At 59.2% G+C, this 20370-nt stretch overlaps 1 protein-coding gene across 1 annotated transcript in view; it reads right to left on the bottom strand.

The window, feature by feature from the left end:
- The window catches only part of SLX9 (SLX9 ribosome biogenesis factor), a 33485-nt gene extending 17646 nt beyond the window's left edge, over window positions 1-15839 (bottom strand). Inside the window, exons 1-2 of the mRNA XM_086676151.1 lie at window positions 15634-15839; window positions 9526-9634 (exon numbers count right to left, since the gene is read on the bottom strand). Of these exons, the coding sequence (XP_086532277.1) occupies window positions 9526-9634; window positions 15634-15771 (247 nt within the window). The 5' untranslated portion in view covers window positions 15772-15839. The remainder of the gene's footprint in view (window positions 1-9525; window positions 9635-15633) is intronic.
- Window positions 15840-20370: the final 4531 nt, after the last annotated feature.

Raw genomic sequence — 20370 nt, 5'->3', positions numbered from 1 at the left:
CTTTCTCTCTCTTCTTCGTGACTTACACTGCACCCCCATAAGGAGACAGACTTAAAAAAAAAAAGAAGCGCAGATACCAAAAAAAATTGGGGACAAATTGCTCTAATCAGAGACAACGTGTGGGGAGAAGAGTGGCAAGATTATTGACCAAAGAGGCCGCGTCAACATATTTACAAAAACACACCCACCAAGTTTTACTGCTAAAGCACCCTTTTTGTTAATGAAAAACCTCTCCAGTGATGAACTCCCAGAGGCCACAAACCGTTGTGTGCGTCAAAAGGGCAGATTCAACACCCTTAGGACCAACTTCTAACGTGAAGACGCAGGATAACCCGGCTGTCCCTGCTTTCAGAACTGAAGACCGATGGGCAGCCGCTGGTTTCGGTTCTGCAGCCGCAAAGGGGGCCCCGCCAGACCGCCGGGCGGGACCGGGACCCAGGGGCAGAGGGGCTGGGGCTGTCTTGCCGTGCTCTCCTCGGGGAAGACTGTCCCACCCCCGGCATGACCAGAGTACCTCCTGGCTGCTCTCCCGCAACCCGTCACCTCTGCCAAGCTGGCCCATGTCCATCACGAACTCCAAGCCACTGGCAGGAGGAACCAGGTGGGGGAAACCCTCCAGATAACAAGGCGCCAGAGGGACAGTGAGCAGGACGGCTGGATTCCAAGTATGGAGGCACACAGCTCACAGCCACGGGCCCCTTTCTCTCAGGGAAGGAGGCCTACAGACAGCACCCCTACAGTCCAACCTGCGCCAGGCGGTGCCTCCGCCCTGGGACGCTCAGGCCGAGGTCAGTCTCCCTCGGGCAGGGGCTGAAGAAAGGGGACATCGGGCGAGCTGCCCCGAGGGCCACCCGAGCAGCGTGCACACAACATGCTCTGGCCTCCCCTCCACGGTGTACCAGGCACCGGCACGATCCTGAAGTGGGGCAAGGACAGGCCCTGCTGGGGGCTCCCCGCCAGAGACCGCACGCGCCCTCCCTGACCGCAGCCACCACCGAGCCCGCACAGCGGTCGGGGGGGAAGTCACGGGCAGACAGACAAGCGCAGGCCACACTCAGGTTCAGCCATCCCACGTTTATGTGACAGGGCCTCCCTCTGAGCGGTAGGGACGTGAGGACCCATCAACTGGGAAGAGGCCAGGAGGCCCCACCTCACAGATTTTGCCGAGCACCCTGCGGTGGGCCATGGAAAACAGCAGACAGGTTGCAGGTGTCCAAAGGGAGGCGGCTGCCGGGCCCGCGGGCACTGAGCCCCGATAGCGCAGGACCATGTGAAGGAATGGCCTCCTCGCAGCCACCAAGGACACGAGTGACAGCACACGGCCACGGCGGGGGCTGCTGTCGGGCTCCACGTGCAGCAGAAAGGCGCCGAGAACCTTAAATAGCTCCCTGCCACCGCGTCCAGAGGGCCGGGGTTAGAAACAGCAGCCACGTGCTCAGCAGCATCTCCCAACCCGTCCTCTCCAGCCCCTGACACAGCTGTACCCCAGGGGGAGCGGCACCCTTCGTGACCCAATGACCCCCACACGGCCATACAACCCCACGTGCCCAATCGGGTCCAAAGACCACCGCTGGTAGACAGCACTGTAAAGACAGCGGCCCTCCACGGAAGGAAGGTTCTGGAGTGGCGGGAGAGGAGCGAAGGCTCTCAGGAGCACCCAAGGACCTGCCTGCAACTGGGCCCAACTCTGCTGACAAAGAGCCCCAGGACACAATTCCAGAAATCCCCACGCCCACGGCAGACAGCCCTGAGGGGCACCATCCCTCCACACAGGCTGGCCGCCTCTCTGCATGGCCAGGAAGGCCTCCCACTTGTGTGCGGACAACCGGACAAAGGTATCCCGCCAACCTCACAGGGGGCACCCAGGACCATCCCCAGATGGACATTCCCCCAGGAAGCCTGCTCCACGAGGTGGGGACCCTGTCCGGACAAAGAGCGGTGAGGCAAGCTTGGCCGAGGGGCCCGCTGGCCCCTTCCTGAAATGGGCCAGGCAACATCAGCTCTAACCAAGTCAGTCTGTGTGCATGGGGAGGTCACTCAGGGAGGTCACAAATGCAACACCCCACACGGGGACAGGGGGACAGAGGGACAGCGGTCCCTGGCGGCAGATGTAGACTTGAGTCTTTCCTGTAATACACAGTACTTTTCTGATCACGAAGCGCTACCTTTCACAAAAGCAGTTTCAGGGGGAAGCCAGCCCCTACCTTCCAACCCTCGGCCAGGGCTCGGCGCGGACGCTCGGTGCGTGGAGAGGTCCGCTGCAGCAAGATGCTGGCCCCCGAAACGGCTGCACCCCACCACCCGCCCACATGTCTAAGAAGTCCCAAGAAGGTTCAATCCGACAAGCTACTTCGGTCTGATGAACACTCAGCCCGCCACGCTGCCAACGGGCGCCACCACCACAGGCTCCAGGAGAGAGGAGGCGGGGTCGCCATGAGCCTCCTTGTCATCTGCGGGGGCCACGCTCTGTCATCAGAGCTCTGCAAGGATGAACTCACAGGGTCCCCCAGCAGCCCCTCTTGCAGATGAGGGAGCCAGTCACAGACGGCCTCCGGCCACCAGCGACAAAGCGGCAGGCAGGATGTGACCGGGCAGACTGGCTCCTGACCACCTGCCAAGACAGCAGAGGGAGTTTCTGAAGCACGTGCTGCCCGGGACAAACGCTCCGGCGCTACAGACGGCTCACTGGACGGAGAAAACCGCCAACGCCGACCGGAGGCCGTGCGGAAACGCTCCCGGGCAGGGCCGGCCGTGGGCCACAGCAGGCCAACCCCGCAGCACGCCCACCGCACGCCCACCCGTGAGGACGCCAGGCTAAGAGGACAGCAATCCACAGCTCCCCGACTGGAAGAGCTCAGCCCCCAGATGCCCCGGGACGACAAAGAGCACCCGACACGGGCGGGTCCTCACGCCAGCCCTGCTCCTTCCACAGGAAGCAGCCCGGTGCCGGTCGGGGCGGGACGAGTCCAGGGCTATCGAGGGTCCCAGGCAAGTGCAGGCACCGCCCCTCACCAGCGCCGTGTGCAAGCGCCCCCAGGGCTTGCGGCTGACCCGGACTAGACCCGGGCCCTCAGCCAGCAGGCACACCAAGGCCCTGCAGCGTGGCTCCTCGTGGCCTGGCTGTGGAGTGGGCTGTGGCCCCTCGGTCCTGGTCCTCTTTCCCACGGACAGGCGGGACCTGGGACCTCAGTCCTGCGGGGTGGCCGCCCGGTTCACTGCAACGGTCCCCCTTCGTCGTGCTGGGGGTGGACACAGCTGCACGCTGACTTACCTGAGTCTACCCCGAGCCAAGCCAGAGACCGCTCGTGGGAGGGTGGAGGGGCCCCTCGCTCAGAGGGGCTGTGACCATCCTCGGGGCCCTGGACCCGGGGAGAGTCGTGACCGGCGGGGCCGATACCCTGCCGCGGCTCACGCTGACCCTTGGAGCCCAGGCATGCCGGGGGTGTCCCACATGGGCTGGGCAGCCCTGCTGGCATTTGGATCACCAGTGCTGGGCAACATCGGGAGGAAGGGCTCGGGCTGAGGCTCTGAGAGAGGGACCCCAAGAGACGGCCTGGAGCTGGGCAGGGAGAACGCTGGCAGGAGGGTCGCTCCAGCCTCCCAGGGTCTGGCCGGGGCCTGCCCATTGCTCACTGAGCCCGTGCCTGGCGGGCTCCGGCGTTCAGCAGACGCTCACCACACGACACCTACCCTGCTCTGGCCCAACAGAGACACCTCCAAGCACCAGGCCCCCCACCTGCACGGATCTCAGCCCCCACGGTGTGCAGGGTGGGTGGGACGGGCACGGAGGCTCTCGCTGCTCAGCCTGACACAGCCGCGTTCCCCAAGCACAGGAGCTGGATGGGCGGAGGACGAGCTGCGGCCACTCTGGGGTGCCGCTGCGCCCCCCACTCCTCGGCACCTCGTCCCTCTCAGCACACACTGCGCACACAAGTCCTCGCACGGCCAGGCCACGCCACCCACGGGCATCGGCCACGTCCTCCCGTGGCTGGCCTCCCACAAAGAGCCCGTCCAGAGATGGGAAGAAGGTACCAGAAATGAAGTGGTCTTGGCTTGTCCCAAAGTGGGGAGGAAGGACAAAGTACACCCACGCTCCTCCTCCCAAATCCCTGACGACAGAGGGAGCAGGAAGCAGGCCCCGTGCCCCAAGGCCTCGCACCCAGGCCCTCTCAAGACCATCCGGGGAGGGCCCTTCCAGGCCACCTCCTTGACCTCGCCCTTCCCTGCTTCCTGTTGTTAAAAAGAACAGGCTGGAGGCAGACGGAGGCGAGAACAGCCAACAGGGGGCCCCTTCCTGCCCCACCACGTGAGACTGCGGGCCAGCCACCCTCCAGCAGCCAGCAGGCCCAGAGCAGAAGACCGTGCCTCCCAGTCGTCCGCCTGCTCCGTGCACAGACCTTCGGGCCCTGCAGGTCAGGACGCCCCTGAAGGCAGTGGGTGCACTCCCTGGGGTGGGTGGAGGCGCTCCCGCCCAGGGCCTACACCCCCAACAAGGAACCAAAAAAAGGCCTGGGCGACAGCAAAGGGGCTCACAGCCAGCAGCCTGCAGCCACCTCCAACGGGCGGACAGCATGCACCGCCTACTGAAGAGCTCCGGGGTGCCTCCATTGTGGGCTTCAAGACGGCACGAAGGCCACGGGGGAACCAGACACCCCCTCAGCCAAAGCAGTCCCCAGGCGGCCACCAGCAAGGCCCCCACGTTCCTGGCCTGGGCCCAGGCCCAGAGAGCAAGAACCCCCTCTCCTTGCACGTTTCACATTCGAGGTGGCGCGGGGAGAAGCGATGAAACTTTCTGGGTGGGTTCTGTCACACCCTCCCTCACACTGGAGAAGGAGGGAAAAGTCTTCAGAGGGGGAGCTTTACAAACTCCCTGAAGACGGCGCCTGGAAAGCCCTGGGAATCCGTGCTGGGAGCTCCTCGCCCCGCGGCAGGACCGGCCTCTCGGAATCGGGCTTGGCCTGAAAAGAGACGCAGCTCTGCCGCCCTCTGGTGAACAGGCTTCACGCCTGCACCTGCTCCCAACTGAAAGCCAAGGTCACAGCACTGCAGCCACGGAGCCGGAAGATGAAGAGGACGGGCACACGTGCTCCGTGTGGGCTTCCCCTGCTCCGGGGGTCCCCGCAGCAACGTCCCTCCACCGCAGCCGGGGGCCGGCCTGGTCCCAGCGCCACCTCCCTACCCTCTCCTGCCACAGCCTCGTCAGCCCCCAGAGTGCCTCCTGGCAGCCTGCGCGCCGGCCCAGCGTGTCCACCGTGCTCGGCAGTGATGCTGACATTCTCCCCTCCCACAGCCCTGGCCAGGCCCATCCTCCTCCAGGCCTGCCCCAGCCTACCTGCCTCGCTGGGCTTGAGTCCCGGGGCCGGCACTGCCCGGCTCAGGCCCCGGACCGAGTACTGGCCCGACACGCTGGGTGCTCGTGTGAGAACACACTGCACTTGTCTCCCGCGACTCTGCAGCACAGAGAACGACACAGCTAGAAACAGGAAGGGCACAGGGTGTCCCGTGCCAGGGAAGGACGCGGGAGCTGGACGCTCACCCCAGACCTGCCCTGGGCCCTCAAAGATGGATGCAGAGGAGCTTCGAAGCCACTTCACACCCAGACCCACGAGCCCACAGACCCCGACCCCCAGGGCAGAGCCGAGTTCCCCCGGGGATGGGGGATGGGGGGGGCTGTCTGCCGCAGGAACTAGGGGTGGCCTGTGGCTCTACACCACATCCTCCTGCCCCCACGGGGCGCCACAGGGGCCACAGGCCACCACACAGAGCCCAGGGGGTCCCCCACAGGGAGCTCAGCACCCCTGCCTGGAATGGAAGGTGGGCCCAAGGAGGGACAGACTCGGCTCCCCGGCCAGCAGGGCTCCCAAAGGCTCTACGTACAAACAGGAAAGACGCCACCAGCAAAGCACCCACGGGGCCAGACAGGCCCCTTGTGTGTGAGCACAAGTCCGCACAAGGGGAGGAGGAGCACGGGTGTGCACGTGGGGCAAGGGGGGCCACAGGCGTGTACGTGGTGGGGACGTACAACAGGCATCTGTCCGCGCCAGGGGACGGACCTGCAAGCAGGCCAGGGCTCCTCCCCGAGCAGGCTCGGCCGCCTCCGGACCACACACCCCTGCACGGGGTGGCCTCATGGCCAGAGGCAGACAGCAGTTCTATTTGTGACTCAGCTCAGGGTGAGGACTCGTGGGAGAGACGCGTCCGCGCTAATCCAGGCCGACAGACACCCTCGGCCTCACGACCCAGCAGGTGACTGAGCCGCAGCTGAGTCCTCAGATGCCACCTTCCACAGGACCTGCACCTGCCCCGGGCCAGCAGCCCCAGCTCACACCAGGGGAGCCACGTGGCCCATCGTCTCCCCGTGGGACCCAGGGCACCGGCCGGTGGGGAGGCGAGGTGACCCAGGCCAAGATGGAAGAGCCGCTGGCAAAGAGGGAGGCGCGGTGGGGAGAGGCTGGAACACTGCCACCTGTCACCAGAGGCGGCCGGACACCGCGGGCCAGCAGGGAGGAGCTGAGCCTTCTGCAGCGTTGAGCCGGGCACGGACTAAAACCAAGCAGGGTGTCCGGGCTGCTAACACCTCCCGCCTGCTAACCCACCTTCACCAGAACAGGCCAAACAGGACAAAAACAGTACTACATGTCCCGTCTGCAGATAAGCAACCGAGGCCCAGAGCAGGCCCAGTGCCCCCGCTGAGAGCTGCCAGCTCTCCAGGCTCCGGAGCCCACGCTCGGAACCCTCAGCAGCCCCGCCCCAGGCTACCTGCCCATCTCAGGGTCCCCAGGACCCCTGCCTCCCCCCGAGGCCCTCACGGCTCTGCCCAACACACCCCATGCTCTGAGCTCCACACCCACAGTCCAGGCCCTCTCCTTCTGTAAACGTTTAATTTTCTGTATATTTTTAGGACATTGGGATATCCTAAGAAAACACCTTTCTGGCTGGGGGCTAGCCAATTCCCATCTTCAGCCTCCTAACCACGCTGGTGCGTCCGCCCACGTGGCCCTGGGTGCTGTGTCCCCGTCTCCAGGACCTGAGAGCACAGCACAATCTTTCCTGAGCTGCTCTCGTCTCTTCTCGTGACCACAACTGACTGCCCAGCTCGTAAAGAAAACAAAGTACTTTCCTTCCTTCTCTCCTCCCCTCCTCCTGGCCACCTCCCTTATGCTTTTCGGGTCCCCATCACCCAGACTTCTAGCGCTCCCTTTGCTGAAAGCAACATCTTGCTCTTTCTGGGTGGCCGTGCTCCCTGAGCAGCCAATGCCACCTACGATGGTCCGGAATGTTCTAAAAAGCCCTCAGACTCAGTGCAAAGGCAAGAGGTAACCGAGTTCTGTCTGCTGAGCAGAAGACTTGCTCAGCGAGTGCAAGGTCCCAGATCTGCCGGCAGGTCAGCCAACACACCAAGGTGCTGCCGCGGCAGGGGCTCCCACGGAGGCCCCCACAGGACTGCAGTGGCTGCTAGGACCCAATCAGGAGATGATGGCAGGGACTTGGCCATACGTAGCCAGTAACCGGGAGGACCAGTCTGGGATCCAGGATCTTCAAGAGGAGACCAGAAAAGATGGGAGGGGCTTCTGAGCTCCTATACAGGCCAAGCGGGAGCCACTAGGCTACTGGCCGGTATGCACTGGAGAGTGATGAAAACCAGGTTCAACAGGGCTGGGTGGGGTCCCAGGGCCGCTGGGGCTGGCTGCGGATACCCCTAAGGTGGGAACTCAGCCTCAGCCGGTCTCCCTGTGCAGGAGAGGCGGAGAGGCGAGGGAGGAGAGAAGTGGGGAGAGAGGGGAGCAGACCGTGCCCTGCAGGGAACTGGGCCAGTGGTGCCAGAAGGAGGCCCTGCCGTCACCCCACTCCCAGGTGGGGCCACATCATCTGAGCTCAGCAAAGGGAGAGTCCAGCCCCTACACTGTCACGCCCCCCCACCCTGCACCATCCGTGAAGGGGACAAGGGGCGCCGGCCCCTCAGACACGGGAGCGCTGCCTGGCCAGCACGGCTAACGGAGCCCCACGCGACTCCTAGGCAGGCCGCGGGGCACACCTGCCCGGCAAATGCCACGCTCACCTGACAGACCAAGTGAACAGATGCTCCAAAATCCAGCAGCCAACGATGCGGATCATCAGGGTCCCATGCCGGTCTACACCTGCACTAACGCTCCGTCCCCACTACTCCCTCTGAACCTTCAGGGCACAGGCGTACAGACGGCTTCTCCCACTCTCTGCCCTGGGTCTCCACCTGGGGCCGGCCCCTCACAGAGACCCCGTTACAGGCAGGCCGGGAGCAGGCGCAGGACTCGGGGTCCCCGTGCCCACAGACAGCCCGGCTGACCTCTCCCCTGCAGCACCCACCTCTCAGGGAAGTAGGAATCTGTGTGCCCTGCGCTTCAGTGGACACGGCTCCCGCTGAGATGTCGGTCAGCTGCCACAGGAACAGAAGCCACACGTTCCACGGCTACTTTTCGCCACGCCTCTGGGTGGAGGGGAGACGTCAAAGGGCCACGGCAAGTGGCAAGAGCCTGACGCTCATCATCGGACAACAGATCTGTCCGGGCTCGGTCACTCCAGGCTGAGCCTCTGCTACCTTGGGCTGCACACAGCCACAGCTATGCAGCCACAAACACGACACTCGCTCACAAGGACCACCGGGTGGAGCAAACGAGAAGGTGAGAGCGTGGGCCAAGCAGCCCCGTCCCGCGCCTGGCCGCCCGCCCACTCGGCAGAGCGCTCGGCCTGTGCAGGGAGAGACCCGGTGCCCCAAGAGGCAGGCGGCATGCCGGCCCAGACCAATACGACCAAACAGGCAGAGCCCATCCCAGGGCAGAAGGCCAACAGCTTCACAACCACTGGGGGAGGTGGGACAGGCTGGAGGAGAGGCCACAGGGTGGCATGCGGGGGAAGACATCTGTCAGCTCTGGAAGAGTAACTTCAATTTAAAAAAAACTCCTGAAGACGGGGCACCTGGATGGCTCGGCCAGTTAAGCATCCGACGCCTGACCTTGGCTCGAATCATGATTTCACGGTTCCGGAGTTCGAGCTCCACGATGACAGCGTGGAGCCTGCTTGGGATCCTCTCTCTCTCCCTCTCTTTCCGCCCCTTCCCTGCTCGCGCTCTCTCTCTCAAAAGTAAACAAACATTAAAAAAAATTTTAGGGGCGCCTGGGTGGCTCAGTCGGTTGAGCGTCCGGCTTCAGCTGGGGTCATGATTTCGCAGCTAGTGAGTTCGAGTCCCATGTCGGGCTCTGTGCTGACAGCTCAGAGCCTGGAGCCTGTTTCGGATTCTGTGTCTCCCTCTCTCTCTGTCCCAACCCACTCGCATTCTGTCTCTGTCTCTCTCAAAAATAAACATTAAAAAAAATAAAAGTTTAAAAATAAAAAAAATAAAAAAAATTTTAATAAAAAATAATAAATATGTAAATAAAAAACAAGCAACGTATAGGTTAACCTGAAATTGGCCCCAGCCCACACGTGAGCACATTAAACCCAGCCTGGCACGGTGCTACAAACACCCAGACCTTAGCCGCACATTCTCACCTCTCCTGATGGAAGCAACGCTCCTTGTGTCTGGGTCCAGCTTCTGCACCAAGGCACTGGGGTCTATCTTGGTCCCGGCAAAAACATCAGTGTTCATGAAAGCCCATTCCTAAGAAGGAAAGAAGACGTGAGACTTCCCTGTGGCTCCAGAATGCAAACGTAAGGCCGGACACAAAGCAGGGGGAGCCCTCGGGGGGCCTTCAGAAGAGCAAGGCTGGGCCAGCTCCTGCTCAGAGGGCCTAGGAGAGGTAACCCTTGCCCCCCCCCCCCGAAGCTGAGCCCGGGGGCCAGTGGGAGCTCAGACCCTGGGGCCCTAAGGCAGCACGTCTTCCCGCCCCCCTCAAACCACCAAATGGGCTTGGCTCTTGGCGTGCAGACCGTCTCAGACTCGGGACTGGCAGCGACTAGAAACATGAGCTCCACGTTCAGAAGCACCGGGACAGGAAGCAGATTCCCTTCCGAACCCGCGCCACCTCATTCTTCCATAGCACTCTCCCCCATTTCACAGCCACTGCTCCCCCTCAATCGTCTCCCCCCAGGTCAGCTTCCGACACAAGATCAGCCCCACACGGAGACTTCAAAACCCTCCCAGTCACTGCCAGTCACACTCTGCTGAGCCCACCTCCCAGGCCCACCTGACTCTTTTCGGGTCCAGCTCCAGGACAGGGACCCCAGAGGGACTGGAGCACTGACCCCCAGGGGAGCCACAGACCAAGACAGGACTGGGGTGAGGCAGAAACTGGCCCAAGGTGTGGGCTTGGCCTGCAGCCCGGAGCTCGCACAGAACACCTGCGAGAGAAGCCCAGACTCGCTCCTCGGGAGTTCTCAGGGTGGGAGGGAAAGTCAGTAAATAAGAGACAGAAAACTCACAGGGGCAATGCTGGAGCCTAGGAGCGGCTGGGAGCACCAAGCAGGGAAGGCCAGCGCGGCAGAGTCCTCCCGCCAAGGAGGAGCCACAGGAGACTAGGGGCAGGGTGCACACGGCCAATCCCCGCTTCTTTCTGAACAGCCATTCAGACCCCGTTCACAGTGGTACTCCACATCCAACTGCTTCAAGGTTTCGGAACTCAACACGACAGGTGTCGATGCTGCGTTGTTAAACGTCTTCGGAGGACCACAGTGTCGTTACGTGGCTAGGAACTAGTAGTCCACCTACTCCGTGTTAGAGCTCAACAGCTATACCCTTCGTTCTACAAGTTCCATCTGTTGCTTTTTTCTTCTCGTCTGCCTAGTCTCAACATTTTCTTTCCTCACTTCTCTCACTTCTACACTTTGAACGTACTTATTTCACAGTCTCCATCTGATAATTCCATTTTCTGCCCTCACGGCCTCTAATTCTGATGCAGACTCTCACTCACGGTGGGCTGTTTCCCTTGAACTTTGGCTGTGTCCTGAGCTCAGGAGGATTTTGCCCACCGTGAGAATCCCACCTGGCCTGGCCGGCACAGGGATTAAGAGCCAGGGCTATATGGAACCTCTGCCAGATGGGCAGGGAGAGGGGTGTGGCAGACTGTCTCCCAACAACCATTTAACTGAAGAAAACTAAAAGTCTCATCAAGAACAGAAAGAATTTATTGGGGCGCCCGGGTGGCTCAGTGACTTAGGCACCCAGCTCTTGATTTCGGCTCAGGTCATGATCTCAGGGTCGTGGGATCGAGCCCCATGTCAGGCTCTGTGCTGAGCATGGAGTCTGCCTGTGATTCTCTCTCCCTCTCTCTACCCCGCCTCCCCCCATACCCCCCATCCTGCTCTCTCTCAAAATAAATAAACATTAAAAAAAAAAAAAAAAAGAACAGAATCTATGGCTTAAGAGCTATGCCCTGTTATCCACCCCCACCTTACAGAAACTCCCTTGGGAGCTCTACTCCTGGCTCCCCAGCTCCCAGCTGCCAACGAACCCCCCACCTTGTGCCACAGGCACTAGTCCAAGAAGGTGAGCCAGACGGTGGGGATCCCTTCTCCCGCCCCGCCCCCACCTGTTGGGACAGAAGCACCACCTGAGGCAGGGAAGGCTGAGAACAGCAATTCTCACCCCTCATCCCAGCTTCTCTAGGCCACAGGTACTAACAAGCCAAGAAGATGACGAGGGACCACCCCCCAGCGCCCACTTGTAGAGAGGGGTGTCAACAGGGAGAAGCTGAGGCTGTCCCTGCCCCCCTCCTCGTGTGGGCACAGAGGTCCTGCCAGAGGCGGGACTTTATCTGGAATGGACTGTGGGGACTCACAAGTCTAGGGCGTCGTTGAAAACACTGGAGATCCAGGCAGACGGTGGGGGAGCTCCGTAGCTCCAAAATACCAGCAGCAACAAGGTAAGCACATAGCAGAGCAAGCGGAAGTTTAGCAGAGGCCACATCGGAAAGAGAGGCAAGTGCCCTGTGGGTAACGGTCAACGCTGGAGGTCTAGGCTGCCCCTCAACAGAACCGTATGGGGCACACGAGAAAGTGTTCCCCAAACCAAACGCAACACGGGGCAGAGGCCGACCGGCACAGGGGCCTAGGCGCAGCCTCCGAGCAGACGGTGGCTCAGCAACAAGCCGCTGTGGCCCAGGGGCAACTCCCAGCGGCAGCAGCTGGAGGCTGCATGAAGCTCAAGGCTGTGCGGGGCCAGGAGTATCACAGCGAGTCTCCAAGCTGCTAGTCCCTGCTGGGAAGCGGATCAAAAATGTAAACTCCCTGAACTGTGACCGCAGCCCGGAGCCACACACGTACATCCAGTGGTAAGAAGCAAACACCTAATGGGACACGGGGGCTCAAGCACAATCTTGGACCAGTAAGTGGCTCAGACAAACCCACCTGGTCAGGCTAAAAGATAAAAACAAAAGAGCATAAGCAGGGAGATGAGAGGCTGCACGCAGACCTCACATAGTTCAGAGCCAGGCCAATAAACAAGTAAAACGACCAGGCAACACCCCGTCCCCCCACCCAGTGCTACCATACGTCACTAGGAAGATTAATAAAGGGAGTCAGGGGACCAGCAGGGGGAGCTGCAGTCCTACTCAAAGTCAACTTCCAGGCCCAATGGGAAGAGACAGACTTGACCTTAGACCTTGCAGGTGGATAGCCTCTCCTATCCCAGCTGGAGGAAGAAAGGCTTTCCGTACCCCCACCCCGCCCCCACCACAACTCAGCCAACGAGAAGCGGAAGGACACAGAGAAAAAGAACAGAGCCCTACGAAAGGAAATACGAAAGAAGAGGCCTTACAGAAAAATGAAGAGAAACAGCCTCGCAGGAAAACGAATGGTCTTAGAGCACCATACTCATTCCTACGGGTGTCCCCGGTAAGTACCAGAGAGACAGAGAGGCAGAAAAATATCCAAAGAAATAATAGCTGAAAACTTGCTGAATTTGAGGAAAACACTAACTGATACGTGCAAGAAGCTCAAAGACTCCAAGTAGGATAAAGAAACTCCACACAGGGGCGCCTGGGTGGCGCAGTCGGTTAAGCGTCCGACTTCAGCCAGGTCACGATCTCGCGGTCCGGGAGTTCGAGTCCCGCATCGGGCTCTGGGCTGGTGGCTCAGAGCCTGGAGCCTGTTTCCGATTCTGTGTCTCCCTCTCTCTGCCCCTCCCCCGTTCATGCTCTGTCTCTCTCTGTCCCAAAAATAAATAAACATTGAAAAAAAAAAATTAAAAAAAAAAAAAAAAAAGAAACTCCACACAGAGTAAGTACAAAGAGAGCTACACTGAGACACGACAGAGTCATGTTTACAGGCAACGAGAACCACCTGAAAGGAGTAAGATGAACAAGGACCCCCGACCTACAGGGAACCCCAATACGACGGACAGCTGACCTCACACACAATGGAGACCAGAACATGTGGGATCACATTTCAATGTGCAGAAAGACGAAAGTCAGCCAAGAATCTTACATCCAGCAAAACCATCTTTCAAAAATGAACGTAAAATAAAGAGAATCCCACATAAACTGAAGCCGAGACCATCTGTCGCTAGCGGACCTGCCTTCTGAGAAACTTTAAGGAAGTGTTTTAGGCTGAAAAGGAATGTTACCAGACAATAATCCAAAACAAAACAAGAAGCCTGTTACAGGTAAACATATAGCTAATTACAAAAGATAATTGTAAGAACCTAAGGTCGGGTTGTAACACGTACAGACACAGCCTGCAGAACAGTAACAGCACAGCAAGGGGATGAGAGGGAGGGAGTTACACAGCACGAAGGTCCTACCTTTCTCTGCACCGAAGAGACAGAAACACCTATATCATAAGCCCCACATCAATTGCTAAAGGACATGAAGTGACAAAGGTTCTCTTCATGACCAAACTCTGCTTAACCTCCCCCAGTCCCCATGCAATCTTGTCTGCCTTGCTCCGCGAGCCCCTCAGTTGACTTTTCACATTACCAAAAGCACGAGCAACAAAAGAAAAGAAGCTGGACCTTATAAAAAATGAAAACTTGTGCTTCCAAGGATATCAAAAAAGAAAATAAAAAAAGACGCCACCTCACAGAACTAGAAAAAAAAAATATGCAAACCACGTATATGTGATAGGTGTTTAGCATCCAGGATATAGAAAGAACTCTCACAACTCAACAACAAAACACACAATTTCAAAACGGGCAAAGGACTTGAACAGACATTTCTCCAAAAAAAGATCTACAAATAGACAACAAGCTCATGAAAATATGATCCACATTATTGGCCCTTAGGGAAATGCAAGTCAAAGCCATGAAATACCACCTCACGTCCATCAGAATGGCCGTAATCAAAAACATGGCCAATAACAAGTATTGGTAAGGATTCAGAGAAAGTGAAACCCTCATATGTTACTGAAGAGAATGTAAAACGGCGCAGCCACCGTGTTAAACACAAAGTTCCATAGACCCAGCAATTCCACTCCCAATGTCCACACCAGTATCGTCCACGATGGCCCAAAATTAGAAACCACCTTTCTACCAACTTGGGAACGATGAAGATAACGTGGTGTGGCAGAGTAGCAACCATACAACGGAGTGTTTTCACCCATAAGAAAAATGAAACAAACACACTGCTCTAGAAACAAGGATGAGCCTCAGAAAAAACTACCTGAAAGAAGCCAGACACACAAAGCCACAGCCGGTACTGCACCATATCCGAAAAGTCAGCGCGGTCAAACCTGCACACAACGGATGCCACCCGCAGCGGCCGCTCAGGAGTCCAGACTCAGCCAGGGCAGCGGCCACATTCTCCTCCCTGACACCGGCCCTGGGCGCCAGCATTTGCGTGTCAACCCCGCCCAGGAGCCCCGTGGACACCCACGCACACAAAACGGATTTTGGACACAGCTAGCCGCAGGCAAACAGGAAGTGGACTCGTGGTGGTCAGAATGATTGATAGTAAGTAAGGATTTCTAGGGGCGCCTGGGGGGCTCCGTCGGTCCAGCCTGAGACTTCGGCGCAGGTCTCGAGGTCACGGTTCCAGTTGGAGCCCCGCATGGGGCTCTGTGCTGACAATGCAGAGCCTGCTTGAGAGTCTCTCTCTGCCCCTCCCCCACTTGCGCTTTTTCTCTCTCTCTCAAAAATAAACTTAAAATAACTACACAAACATTAAAAAAATAAGTACAGGGTTTCTTTTTGGGGTGATGAAAATGTTCTGAAATGTGTAGGGACCACCGAACTACGTTGTGAACCTAACACTAAAGAACGCCCACTGAACGGGACACTTCACAGGAGCGAGTTTTGGGACACGTGAATGACACGGTGTTATTCCAACACGGTGTTCGTAAGGGCCAGATCGCGTGTTAAAACGGCAGCTCCGTCCTCAGCAGCTGAGCGTCCCTGGTCGGAACGGAGGTCAGGGCCGTAGGGAAGAACAAACCAGGCTGTTCGCGCTCGCATTCCGCTCCCCGGGGCCCCGCCAGCCCCCCACTTCCAGGCGGCGGGCTAAGCGCGTGCACGCGCCCGCGGGCCCGCCCACGTTACAACACGTGGTCGGCCGGCCCACCACCACCGGCAGGAGGAAGCGCCGAGGCGAGCGGGCTAGAACCCGGACGAACCCCGAAAACATCACTGAGCGAGGGAGGAGGCCGCGTGCGATGGGCGTGCCCGCCGCAGGGTCCCCTCGGACCTCGGTGCTCAGCCACACCGCCCCGGGGTCCGCGGAGGCCACTCACCTTCGCCCCGACTCCGCCGGCCGAAGCCTGCGCGGGGGCCGCCTCCCGGGCCGGGGGCGCGGGGCCGGGCGCTGCCGGCCCCGCGGGCCTCACCGCCGCCTGGTGAACCCGGGCCCGCAGCCCCCTCACTTTCCCCATGCTCCCGCGACACCCCCGGCCGGCCGGAAACCGTCTGCGCGCGCCGCACCGCCGGCCGGAAGCCGGTCCCGCGCGCCCCCGACCGGGCGGAAACCGGAGCCGGGAGGCGGAGATCCGCGCTCTCCCCGCCGGCGCCGCGCATGCGCCCGGGGCAGGTGTGGGCATTCGCGGGAATCCAGGCGGCCTCGCTAGCACCTGGGAGGATGACGGGTACCGCCGGGTCGGGGACCAAGCACGTTGAAAATACACCAGTGGCTTGGGGTGCCTGACTCCGTCTGTTCAGTGTGGGACTCTTGCTTTCTGCTCAGGTCACGATCTCCCGGTTTGTGGGATCGAGCCCCAGGCTTTGTACTGACAGCTGCTTGGGATTCTCTCTCCCTCTCTCTGCCCACGCTCTCTCTCAAAAATAAGTAAATAAACATTAAAAAAAAAATACATGAGTATGTTTGCTACACAGCCCTTGTGCCCTCCGAAAGCACCGTGGGAACAAAACGAGAGTCAGGACAGGGCGAGGGGAGGGAGGGGGGACTAAAGTCGGGAACTGAGAGGGAATATGGTTGAATCTAAGGGCACCCCAACAACCCTTGATTTAGCTAGTCCATTTGTCTTAATTAACTTTGATTAAGTTAATTAACTCTAATTGAACATTTATTTCGTGTTCACCTTTCTCTACATGGTTTCGTTTACTCCCCAGAACGATTCCTTGAGACTGGTGTAACTCGACCATTTAAATGCAAAGCGATGCCGGATCGCAGGCTGGGAAGCTCCGGGACCAGGACCTGAGTGAGTCCTGCCCTTCTGACAGGCACCATCTGCTTTCTGAGCTCAGGGGCTCCCACGTATCCAACCCGGACGGTGCATTCAGGAAAACAACCTCTGGGTGGGTGTGACGCCCATCCTCAAGGAGCCCACTGTGCTGTTGGAGACACAAAGCCGACGAATCTAGAGCAAAGTATAGCACAAACCAGGCTATGGATGAGGCCACACAGGAGTCCAGACTCAGCCAGAGCAGCGGCCACACTCTGTCTCCCCCCTTCCCCCCCCCCCAACACTGAGAAGGTCCTGGGTGCTCACACTCACCACTCAACCCTGTCCAGGAGCCCGGTGGAAATCCACCCACACGAAATGGATTTCGGAGAGGATTTTGCTGTAGGCAAAGCTAGGTGCCGTTTCTCAGGAAGGACACAGAGGTACTCACGCAGCGAGGGTTGGACACATGACCACATGGGCCGCTTAAGGCCAAGATGACAGGATCTGTGATTTACTCAAGGCCACATAACCAGCTGGAATTCATATCCACTTATATATTCCAGGCTTTACTGAGGATATGATACTCTAGAAAAGGCAAAACCGTGGCAAGTGGACACGTCCTACTTGGGTTGATAGCAGGTCCCGTTCAGGGTGGTCTCTGGCCACGCCATGCGGGAGCCAACCTATCCAGTTCCAGAACGTTCCAACAGTGAATGAGGCCATTTGTAGATGAAGAAGGCACCTCAGAGACATCAGACCAGAACACACAGGGGTGACTTCACAGCACGGACCCAGTCTGAAGCCACAGAGAAATGTGTCACTGGAAGAAACCCCAGAAGCCCTTCTCAGGCTTGGCGTTCCCCACTCTGTAAAAGCCGTCCTGCTATTACCTGCCCGGTGGCCAGCGTGGATGTCTGACCAGCATCTGCCAGACCAGGCTGGTCTAAAGGAGAACCCAGCTTCCTTTAGCTAGAACCTCTTGCCCGGCTGTGAACAGCACTGGTTGTACTTCTGGATGCAGTGGGTGTCAGTCAGCCCCGCAGATGGCTTTCCAGAATGTGGAGAAGGTGGCACCCACAACCCAGTCCATACCCATCCAGCAGCACCTACGACTTCTTTCAGAGGGTGTCACGAGAGAAGCCTTGTTCTCTGGTGCCGTGCCACAGTGCAGGTCCACAGCTGTGCCATGACATAATACGAGAGTGCAGAGGTGATTACTGAGGTCATGCGAATGCAAAGATGAGCTCATTGATAAAAGAGTGCATCGGCACAGATGAAACTCAGCGGGCACCCGGAGGATCGTGCCGCTTGGCAGTCCGTGCAGGGAGGGAGGGAACGTTGCAGCAGGAGCTCCGTTCTAAGGGTTCCGGCATTGATGACCGAATCGCTAACCCACCGGTATCCTCTACATCCAACCCGCCTCCTCTCCTGAGCCGTTGGGAGGCAGGGAGGCCAAGGTTGGGCTCCCGTCTCCAGGGACACAGTCCCTTGTCTAACCCAGTGGTGATCTTAGCACCCGGCCAGCTCAAGGCCTGAGGGACAGCTTCAATTTTAGGGTTTGCTTTTTGCCTCTTCTGTGCAATGCAAGCTTTCTCGATAAAGGGAAAACAAAGTCCAACAAAATGAATCAGTTGGGAGTCTTTGAAAGTCCTGGGGCCCCTTCTCTCTCCATCTGTCCCATGGTCCCTCTGGATGCCCTCGTCCTATTCGTGCTTTCCACACCCTATCCTGCTATCCTGACATTGCCATCTGCAGCTGGATCTCTCCATCTCCACCTGAAAATGTAGTGAAAATCTCAAAACCGAATTCTTGCTTCTGATCCCAATCTGTCCCTGCCCCAGCAGTATGTCTGCCTTCCAACGAACGCTACCCACGCAGCTGCCCGAGCCAAAAAGCGAGGTGTCATCTTCTCTGGCTCCCCCTCTCCCTGCCACATTCAACCCAACAGCCCCCTTCTCTCTACCCCAAGTCCCCCACCCCCACCCCGGGGCTCCTGCCTCTAGCCCTGCTCTCCGTCTCTGCTTGCAGCACCCCTACCTCCCCAGAGGGGCCCCCAGGCCGCGACCTCCGCTCAAAGGCCACCCTGGCCCGCCCTCCCCGCCGCTCCGCCCTTCCCACGGCTCAGCCGCGTCTCCGCCCGCCCCCTCCCTGCGGGACCCGGAGTCTCTGCTTTCTCGCCGACTCGTTCTTTCGTCGCCTGAGGGCGCTCGCGGGGCGTCGGGGTTTCCGGGCGGAGCCGGGCTGGCCGCCGGGCGCAGACGCGGGGCTGCGGGGACGCGCTTCCCCAGGACCCGCCCTTGGGCAGCGGCCTCGAGACCTCGGGGCGCCGGGGCCGGTGGGGGGGGCCCTCGGGAGGTGCAGGCGGCCCCGCCGCTCCTCGGTGTCCCCCGGGCCCTCGCGGAGGGACTTCCTGGCGAAGCAGCCGGTTTCCCAGACCCCCGGAAGCTGCGCTGAGAGCGGCCCCTTGCAGCTTGGCGCGCGCAGTCACGGCCCTGGGACATGGACTCCTAACCCTGCCCTCGCCACGTGCCCAGGGTCAGGACGTCCTTCCTGGGGTGGTCACGGGGGTGGCCACCAGCCTCCCGGCGGCAGCGCCCCGCCCCGCCAACCAGGTCCTCCAGCTCCTCTCCCCATGCACTCGTCTCCCTTCAGCCCTGCCTGGCCGGATTGGGGAGGGGGGGGTGTCTCAGGATGCTGGGGCCTCACTCAGGAAAGGAAGATCCGGGTCGCACGCACCCAGGGAGGTGGCCAGGCATCGGAGTGACTTAGGCAAGGTAGGCACTGATGTGGAGAACAAAGGCTAAAGAAGAAAATTAAACTGCCTTATAACTTCGAGCCATTGACAAGTACTTGGGACGGGCAGAGTGACCTCCCTCTGGGAGCTTAGATGCCTCTATGTTAATTCTTTGCTGGGGTAAAAGGCAACCTTAGTTTGACATTAGCCCAACCTCCAGGATCCTGTAAAAACCCCTTGGAAACTTCCTTTATCTCTAACACACACACACACACCTACCAAAGGTATAGGTTAGTCATCTTCCTCCAAGCATATGGCCCCTGGTATACATCTGAAAGGTCTCCTGAGTAAGGTTTTACTAGACAGTAAATGACCTTTTCCTAACAGCAGCAAGCCCCTCAAGGTCCTGAAACCTTGCTTCCAAATCCGTAGAGACTACCCTGTCCCTGACCCCCTCCCAACTTGAAAGTATATGATCAGTCACCCCTCACAGCCCCAGTGCAGCTCTTCCTGCCCACGGGTCCTGTCCCCGTGCTTTAAAAAAACTACCTTTTTTGCACCGAAGACACCTCAAGAATTCTTCCTTGACCCCAACATTTTCTTTTTTTTTTTTAATGTTTTATTTCTTTTTGAGAGTGCGCATGAGTGGGGGAGGGGCAGAGAGAAGGGGACAGAGGATCTGAAGCGGGCTCTGCGCTGACAGCAGGGGGCCCAATGTGGGGCTTGAACTCACGACCCATGAGATCATGACCTGCGCCGAAGTCAGACACTCAACAACTGAGCCACCCAGGCGACCCCCCCCCCCGACAGTTTCGCATCAGGAACGTCTGAGCCTGTTTACCCATCTCTACAATGGGGCTGCCAGCGTAGGGTTCTTGAGGAGACCGGCAGAGCCCCAGGAAGCACCTGCCCGCAGCGCACTCCGTAGATTCCAGTGGCCCATAGAAGATAGGCGGCAAACGCGTCCTGCTTCTCAGCTCAGGTTGGGGCGTGGGGACTCTTGGTGTCGGGGGTGGGCTTGGCAGGGGCAAAACCCTGCGTCTGACCCCAGCCCTTCCTGCCCGACCTGGGTGCTTGGGGTGACAGGCTGAGAGGGCAGCTCCCTTTCCCCCTCC

This window comes from Puma concolor, chromosome C2, assembly GCF_028749965.1.
Source record: "Puma concolor isolate L17-30 chromosome C2, mPumCon1.1.hap2, whole genome shotgun sequence".
Taxonomy (NCBI): domain Eukaryota; kingdom Metazoa; phylum Chordata; class Mammalia; order Carnivora; family Felidae; genus Puma; species Puma concolor.
The sequence above is the reverse complement of the archived record's forward strand: the minus strand, read 5'-3'. Positions and strand labels throughout refer to the sequence as shown.